Source organism: Cebus imitator, unplaced genomic scaffold (assembly GCF_001604975.1).
Source record: "Cebus imitator isolate Cc_AM_T3 unplaced genomic scaffold, Cebus_imitator-1.0 Scaffold332, whole genome shotgun sequence".
NCBI classification, from domain to species: domain Eukaryota; kingdom Metazoa; phylum Chordata; class Mammalia; order Primates; family Cebidae; genus Cebus; species Cebus imitator.
In genome coordinates this window covers 2,485,606-2,494,888 of record NW_016107647.1, presented here as the reverse complement: position 1 = coordinate 2,494,888, position 9,283 = coordinate 2,485,606, and the positions used below count along the sequence as shown (strand labels likewise).

At 42.8% G+C, this 9,283-nt stretch overlaps 1 protein-coding gene across 1 annotated transcript in view; it reads left to right on the top strand.

Annotated features, from left to right (window-relative positions):
- The window catches only part of LOC108286944 (intraflagellar transport protein 122 homolog), a 77,950-nt gene that overhangs the window by 16,628 nt on the left and 52,039 nt on the right, over positions 1-9,283 (top strand). Inside the window, exons 5-9 of the mRNA XM_037730144.1 lie at positions 1,538-1,614; positions 3,849-3,915; positions 4,945-5,091; positions 6,514-6,672; positions 8,970-9,045. Coding sequence (XP_037586072.1) covers positions 1,538-1,614; positions 3,849-3,915; positions 4,945-5,091; positions 6,514-6,672; positions 8,970-9,045 — 526 coding nt within the window. The remainder of the gene's footprint in view (positions 1-1,537; positions 1,615-3,848; positions 3,916-4,944; positions 5,092-6,513; positions 6,673-8,969; positions 9,046-9,283) is intronic.

Here is a 9,283-nt window from a genome sequence, read left to right as displayed (position 1 = left end):
CTTGAACTACAACCTCCCAGGCTCGGGTGTTCCTCTTACCTCAGCCTCCCAAATAGCTGGACTGCAAATGCATACCACGACACCTTGCCAATTTTTACATTTTTTTTTTTTGGTAGAGACAGGATTTCACTTTGTTGCCCATACTGGTCTTGAACTCCTGGGCTCTCAAAATACTGGGATTACAGGTATGAGCCACTGCAGCTGGCCTCTTCTTTTTAATTCTGGTAAAATAGGCATGACATCAAATTTATCATATTAACTACTTTTTAAGTTTACAGTTTAATAATGTTAAACACATTTACATTGTTGTACAACCAATCTCCCAAACTCTTTTATCTTGCTAAACTAAAATTCTCTACTCTTTAAACACCTACTCACCTTTCCCTCCTACTCCCAGCCCCTGGCAACCACCATTCTACTTTCTGTCTCTCTGAGTTTGACTGCTTTACATACTTTGTATAAGTAGAGTCATACAATATTTGTTCTTTTGTGACTGAGTTATTTCATGTAATGTAATGTCCTCAAGGTTCATCTGTGTTGTAGCATGTGTCAGCATTTCCTTCCTTATTTTTTAATTATTATTATTGATTTTTATTTTATTTTATTTTTGAGATGGAGTCTTGTACTGTCGCCCAGGCTGGAGTGCAGGGTCATGATCTCTGCTCACTGCAACCTCTGCCCCCCAGGTTCAAGTGATTCTCCTGCCTCAGCCTCTGGAGTAGCTGGGATTACAGGCGCCTGCCACCACATCCAGCTAATTCTTTGTGTTTTTAGTAGAGACGGGCTTTCACTATGTTGGCCAGGCTGGTCTTGAACTCCTGACCTTGTGATCCGCCCGCCTTGGCCTGCCAAAGTGCTGGGATTACAGGTGTGAGCCACTGGGCTCAGCCTTCTTTCCTTTTGGAGTCTAAATATTATTCCATTGTATGTATAGGCTACATTTTCTTTATCCATTCATCTGTTGATGGGCACTTGGGTTGCTTCTTCTTCTTAGCTGTTATGAATAATGCTACTACGAACATGGGTGTACAAATCAACATACTATTTTTGAGGGAATGAATGAATGAATGAGTGATGTAAGTAAAGTATTACCCACAAGCGAAGGAATAAAACTGTGGCTGAAATGCTATGCATGGTAGATTATTTGCTCAGTTTTCATTGTTGTCTAAGGATTTGTCATGTTTCCAGACCTTGTCTGTAATGCCTTCTTTGCACCTCCATCTTATATTTCTGGGCCTCCACAAAACAGTAAGAGGTACCAACCATACATAAAGCACCTAAAGGCCAGGGTGGGAGGATTGCTTGAGGCCAAGAGTTCAAAACCGACCTGGCCAACATAGTGAGTCCCTATCTCTATAAATAAGAAAACAGTGGGTGAGGAGAAGGTGAACTAATTTCTGTGCTTTTTGTTGGTCACTTGCAGAAGAGTATGTGGTCTATAGTCAGAAGCTGTGGGCTTATCATTAAAATCTTCAGTTGTAGCCACTGAAATGTTTGTGGTTTGCTACATAGTAATCTACAGTTGTTTACTTCCCAGGCACAATGATTCTATACAGTGTGTCTCCTACAATCCTGTTACCCATCAACTGGCATCTTGTTCCTCCAGTGATTTTGGTAGGTTCTGATTCCTGATGTCCTGTCTTGGAATAACTGAAAATCTGGGCTAAAAATGCTGGAATGCATTCAATATATGATGATTTTATCCTGAGAGAGTTAGTACTACTTCTCTACCTTCAATGGCTGAGGGGAGGCTGACAGTTATTCTTTAAATTGTGTATAAACCAAGACAGGGAATGATGACCTTTACTCTGGTAAGACATCAGAGACTACAAGAAGGGCTCCAGCAAAGGAAATTCCAAGAAGGTTGAAAGGGCATAGGCATAACTTGGTAGTTGCTGCTTCTGGGAATCCTTCCTGACTCACCCTGGCAGGGACAGTGCAGTTGTCCTCACCTTTGTGTCGACCCATATCTGCGTGTATGTGAAATTCTTCACTGTTGCAGTTGTACATCTTGTGCAGTTTGTCATCATTACTTGTTTAGGTGGCTTTAGCTGTCCTCCCTGAGGGGCTGAACACTTTGAGGGGTTCATCCTCTCCATGGTCCTGTGCCAGCATTATGGCACTGGAATAGTACTGGCACAAAAGAGGTGTCAGTAAAATGTCGATTGAGAGAGGGAGGGAGTAAATTTGAGCAGAGGCTTGTAGGTTATTTCCATTAATGGTTGATTGTGTTTTCAACTCCATCAGTCTGTGTTCCTAACTCCATCAGCCTGTATTCCTTGGTAGTGGATACAATGGAGTCATTAGATGAGGAGTCAGAGGCCTAATCCCTCTGAGTTTCAGTTTTCTTATCTAAAAGGAGCATGCTGCTGCTGATACAGTTTTGAGGTTCAAAAGAGAGACTGGAATTGAAAGCCAATAGTATAAATAAATGGAAAAAGGCCTATCATTTGTTTAAAATATTTTATAGCATTTTCTTAATGTGAAGCACTGGTCTGTATGCTTACATTGGAAGATTAAAAAGACAAAACAGAATCCCTACCCTCAAGGAGCTTGTGGCCTTAGAGGAAGGAGGGATTTTAAAAAATGTAATATTAAGTAATAGTATTTGTTGAATGCTTGCAGTGTGCTAGGCATTGTGCTAAGTATTAGAAATGAATTCCTATTTGAGCTTTATGACAGCCCCTCAGGCATCAGGTATTATTCTCATTCCCACCCTACTGCTGAAAAAGAAGTGGAGGTCCCTTAGCTGGTAGGTGGAAGAACCAGGGCTTGGACCTTAGGCCAGGTCATTGCATACAGAGCCTGCTCTGCTAAGCACTGCTGAAGGAGGCCCAGGAGGAAGGAGTTTCCTCCAGCTGGGGGCTCCAGGCAGGCTTAGTGGAACACAGATACTATGTGTACAACTCGAAATGTTTGGAGGAAGCATTCTGAACCAGGAGAAAGGCAAAAAATAACTTGTTTGATGTTGCACTCGACTATATAAATCTATTTGTGCACTGGAGTTACTTTCTTGAGTGTACTTTGCAACTTGGCAAATAATAGAATTTGCTTATGTTGTCTACACACACTTGTTGCTATGAGGCACTGAGCCAGGGCATCTGAGATAGGAGGGAGCAAGCCTTAGGTGACCCGTGTTCCACGGAAGAGGAACAGCTCAGATAGGGACATGTGTGGTGATTGAGACCTATGAAAGAAAAGTAGATTTTCAGAAAGCATCATTGTCATTTTAAATGCTAGATTATACTCTGGTTGCAATGTCAGAGTTATGAACAGTGAAACTCTCATTTCTTTGGCAATTAAATCCCTGAAAACTTGGCTAGAACTTTACTAATCTATCTTATTTTTCTTTTGAAATAATTATAGATTCATAGTAAGTTACATAGATGGTACCAAGAAGTCTATGTACTTTTCATCCAGTTGCCTCAGTGGATCTTATGTAACTATTACACAGTATCAAAACCAGGAAACTGAGACTGGCACACAAAGTTTGTGTATTATGAAGTTCTACTGTTTTATCACATGTGTAGATTACCACCAGTGCAACACAGAACTAAGTCATCACCATGCAGTTACCACTTATCATCATATCTACTCTCCTTACCTTCAATTATCTCCAAACCCTGGTAACCACAACTGTTCTCCATTTCTGTGAATTTGTCATTCAAGAATGTTATATATATAAATGGAATCATACAGTATATGACCTTTTGAAGTTGAGTTTTTTTATTCAGCATAAAGTCCTAGAGATCCATCTAAGTTGTTGTATGTTTCAATTATTTGTTCCTTTTTATTGCTGGGTAGTATTCCAACCAATCCATCTGCTTTCATATTATTGTGCATTGAAGGGTTGTGGTCTCCTGAACAGAAGTCTATCTCCAAAAACAAATCAAGCAGCAAGATCATCTGCTGCAGGTAAGTGTAGCTCTGATGATAGGATTTATGTTCCTTCCTCTTCCAAACAGACTCTAAAAATCACTTATTTCATGCAGTGGAGAAGGTCTTGTGTTAAGTAGTTGATTTAGGCCCCTGTATTTCCTTTTTTCTTCTTTTTTGGTCTCCTTGATGGGAAAGACCTGTTTCTTTGATCATCAAGCAAAAGAGAACTACAAGTTGCCTTCATGCAGTTACCTAGCAACAAGCCTCCTCAACATTCAGCTGTACTGAGTGGAGGCTCTTTGAAAATGTGAGGCTGTCATTGTCCAGGCAATATGTGTGGGGAAGAAAGCTTTCCTTCCCACGCTTTGATGCTAGACCAGGATTAGAATCCAGATTCTGTCGTTGACAGGCCATGTGACCTCAGGAAAGTTACTAAATCTTTCTGAGCTGGATCCTTATGTTCCTCATCTACAAATAGGGATAAAAATACTGACTTGATGGGATTATTGTGAAGTACACACAAACTCATGAGCATAAAGCATGCCGGACAGCACCTGGCATACAGTAGACACTCTGAATGGTAGCTATTCTTGCTGTCCAGTTCTAGGAGTATAGCCCTTTTGTTAACATCTGTTGAGCACCTGCTATAGAGCAAGCAAACAAGCCCTGTTCCAGGGGTTGGACAACACCAAGTCTGTTCTTAAGGTGCTCTTTAAGTGGGAGGGGATTGAGATGGAGAGTGGGGAGTGGTGGCTGGCCCAGAGATGTAGACACAGCTAAGGCCTGTCGTAGAGGTATGTACAGAGGGCTGTGGGAGCTCAGAAAAAGGCATGGACTTCTCTTCTCGCTGTTGCCTTCACTTCTCACTGTTGATTACAGAATGAAATAGCATTTTAAGTTTGATGCTCTGACTTTATTATGTCAGGACCAGCAATAATGAAACCATATCCCAGCTGTTGCTACCTCGTCAGACTTTTATTTCAAACCAATGCATCATCCTCATTAGTTTTACCTTCTGTGGGGTGCTTCCCCTATCCCCACGCCCTTTGTTGGTTGTGTGCGCAGCTGGACAAATGATGGTCAGTACCTGGCACTGGGAATGTTCAATGGGATCATCAGCATACGGAACAAAAATGGTGAGGAGAAAGTGAAGATTGAGCGGCCGGGGGGCTCCCTCTCGCCAATATGGTCCATCTGCTGGAACCCTTCAAGGTACTCTTAAAGTTGTCCTCCTTCTAGAACAAACACCATTATGAAGAAGGGCTTTCTTTCTTCCTGAGGTCTCCCTACATTCAAAGTCTTCTCACCTCACCTGAATGGTCTGTTTTAGAACCTGTTCCATTTGTATGGATTTTTTTTAACCATTCTGCTGCCTAGGAATGTAAGGAACTTTTTAAGAGCCTGCTCAAAAGTTGAGTTTTAGAATGAATCCTGGAGATTTTAGCAAAGCAGATGAGCTATTTAGGCCAAGCCAAAGTGTGTGTGTGATGTGTGTTCATGCGCACATGTGCACACACGTATGTGTACATGCACATGTACATGAATATGGTGTGTGTGTCGGGGGATGTGAGTGACACAGGAGTGCCATTTCCTTATGAATCATTAGTGGAGCTCTTTGTGTGGCTTTATTTTTGCCTTTTCCTTTTTCAGTTCTTTGCTCCAAGTTTGGGCAGAATATGTGCCCACCTGTTAATAAATAGCTTTTTCACGAGCCTTTTTGCTGCCCTTTTCAGAAAGTCAAAATTACGTCTGCAGACGTCCCTAAAGCCTGGAGATACACAAGCAGTTGGCACCTACCTCCTCAAATTTTATACACCATGTCCGTGTGACTTTGAGAGTAGACCAATGGCTTCATATGCTCTTTTTTTTTTTTTGAGACAGAGTCTCACTCTGTCGCCCAGGCTGGAGTGCACTTCAGAGTCCACTGAAGGTAAATTAAAGTCCTACTTGTTTACCAGCTCAGTGTCATTTTACAGTTGGTTGCCTGCTTGATTTAAAAGGTTATTTAGAAGGTTATTATGCTTCTTCCTGAATAATTTTGCCGGCCCATGCAGTACCATGTATGTCTAATGCCATCAAAGGCCATTAGCCTACCCCAAGTTCCTGCTGTTTGATTTGTGGCCGCAGAAGACTTTGTGGCTCTAGGCTCCCATTTTTAATTCATGAGAAGCAGGATGCCCTGTATATCTGGTGGCTGTCTTCCTCCAGGTAGGGTTCAGGGGCTTCTTTAATTTTTTATTTTTATTATTATTATTTTTTTTTTTAGACAGGATCTCACTCTGTCACCCAGGCTGGAGTACAGTGACATGATCTTGGCTCACTGCAACCTCCACCTCCCAGGCTTAAGCAATCCCATCACCTCAACCTCCCAAGTAGCTGGGATCACAGCCACATGCCAACACATCCGTCTAATGTTTTGTATTTTTGGTAGAGATAGGGGTTTACCATGTTGCCCAGGCTGTTCTTGAACTCCTGATCTCGGGCAATTAGCCTGCCTTGGCCTCCCAAAGTGCTGGGATTACAGGCATGAGCCACCGCACCCAGCCCCCAGGGGCTCCTTGACAGGATTTTAAATTATAGTTTTAGTGTAGTTCTAGGCAATGTAATTTTGAACAATTACTTAACTGTCTACAGCCGATGGGAGAGTTTCTGGATGAACAGAGATAATAACGATGCCGAGGATGTCATTGTCAACAGAGGTTTTCAGGAAATCCCTTCTCTGGAGTCAGCAGTGTACAGTAGTCAGGGTAGTGAGGCAGAGGAGGAAGAACCAGAGGAAGAAGACGACAACTTGTGAGTGTGTCCCAATGAGTGAGAACCCTCCTGGTAAGGGCCCAGGCCCACATAGACTTGCCAGGGCAGATGTTAAGCTCCTTGGCCAAGGGGAGCAGTACAGGGCTTGGGGGTAACTGTGGGTGAAAGCTCCTTCAAGAAAAGGAGACACACCCTTAAAACTTGTGTGGAGGTTATAAAGTGATTCTGTGAGAAACTCTAGGAAATACTGAGAAGTCTAAAGGAGAAAGTTCAGCTTTTCTGATAAAACCCCATCCCCTCAAGAAACCACTGTTAGCCATCTAGTGTATTTCCCTTAGTCTTTTAGTGTCTTCATATAATTAAGTCATATTCTACTTTTTTTTCACGTAACATTATAGTGTGAACACTTTCCAGTAACGTTACAAATCCTTCCAAGAACAGGATTTTTTTTTTTTTTGAGACGAAGTCTTGCTCTGTCACCCAGGCTGGAGTGCAGTGGCATGATCTCAGCTCACTGCAACCTCCGCCTCCCGGGTTCACACAATTCTCCTGTCTCAGCCTCCTGAGTAGCTGGGATTACAGGCGCCTGCCACCATGCCCAGCTAATTTTTTGTATTTTTAGTAGAGTCAGGGTTTCACTTTCTTGGCCAGGCTGGTCTCGAACTCCTGACCTCAGGTTATCTACCTGCCTCGGCCTCCAGAGTGCTGGGATTACAGGCATGAACCACTGCGCCCAGCCAAGAACATGATTTTAATGCCTAAAGAGTATGCCTTTTCATGGATGCTCCGTCATTCAACACTTCCTCTATTACTGGACACGTTTATTAGCCTGTTCCCACGCTATTCCTACCTTACCTTGCATTTTCTAGGACACATACCAGAGAGGAAGCCCTTACCTTAGCCAAAGTCCTTACACCCAAATTCTGGCTGTCAAGGCATTCTTTCTTCTCTTCGGTTGAGATTGCCTGTAGGGAAAACATGGGCAGGCCAGAGTGGGGAAAGCTGGGGTAGCCAGGATATCCTGATTGGCAATAGAGATCTAGCTTGGGACTTTACAAATTGTTTTCCATGGTACCTGAGTTTCCCTAGAAGAATCCCACTCCAAAGTCATTGGAGTCTTAGATGGGCCTCCCTTAGTTTTGAGTTAGTGCCTGTGACATTTGCCACTTTTGGCTGGGTTTTATAAACAAGGCTTTACCTTGCCTGCCTATATATCCAGTGGTGCTTCCAGGTGACCACAAGACACTGGAATCAGAAAAGCTGGAATAAATAAACAAACAGAGGCAACATTAGGTAGATTAAGACCCAGCCTCAAAGGCTAGCAATGCTTTTCTCTTTTTTTTTTTTTTTTNTTGTGAGACATTCTCGCTCTGTCACCCAGGCTGGAGTGCAGTGGCATGATCTCAGCTCACTGCAACCTCCACCTCCCAGATTCTAAGCAATTCTTATGCCTCAGCCTCTGGAGTAGCTGGGATTACAGGTGCGCGCCACCATGCACGGCTAATTTTGTATTTTCAGTAATGACAGGGTTTCCCCATGCTGGCCAGGCTGGTCTCGAACTCCTGACCTCAGGTGATCCACCCGCCTTGGTCTCCTAAAGTGCTGGGATTATAGCCGTGAGCCACCACGCCTGGCCACTTTTCTCTTAAACTAGATTCCCAGGTAGCTTGCTCCCCAGCCTCAGGCAAGGGAGTTTGTCCTGTGTGCTTATCCTACAGTCTCAGCCCCACAGCACTGATTCCCGTAGGTTCTCAGTTTCAAAGACAGTTGTTGGTTTTCAGAGAGCCCATTTCTCTTTTTTGAAAATTAGATTCAGTCAGAAACCATTTCAACCTTGGACAGGGTAAGGACCCCACCTGTATGATAACCTATTTTTAGGTGTTAATTTTCTTTCTTCAGGAAGAGCAAGCAAGTTTCCCTCCTGTCTATTAAAAAATACCTTTGCAAGGCAAAGGAGGTTTATCCGCCATCTCCCCACATTTTCTAGTACGTAAGAGAAAAGCAGTCTCAACACTGCAGCTTTGTCTGCCTTAGCGTTGCTCCCCAGGAAGCTCTAAAATAAGAGGTTTTTCTTCTTCAGCTGAGGCAATGTACCATAAGCTCCTGGCAGGAGATTCAGTGAAATAGCAGATCCCAGGAAGGGTGAACCTCACCTCTGCTTCATCCCATAATACTGATTGATGGGTTGGCCCAAATTACAACTTTTGGCTTCAGTAGAGCTGTACAACATTTGGCAACCTGAGGCCAGGGCTTTCTTCCTGTTGTCTAAGACCTTAGAGCTATACTCATCAGCAGGCCATGGCCCTTCATAACCTCTTTTATCTTCTGTTGATTAGAGAGGAGCATAATGACATCCTGGCTGTGGCTGACTGGGGTCAAAAACTTTCCTTCTACCAACTGAGTGGAAAACAGGTATGTAGCCCTGTCCAAATCCAATTGCAGCCATGCAATTATTTTTATTTTCTGAGATTATATTACTATTAATTAAACATTATCATTTTTAGTTCCTGCTTGTTGAGCATTTGCTGTGATACCAGGTACTGTGATCTCTGCTTTGTGTACTTTATCTTATTTAATTCTCATAAAACCCAATGAAGTGGGTACTTTCTTTATCAACTTTTTTTTTTTTTTTTTTTTTTTTTTTTTTTTT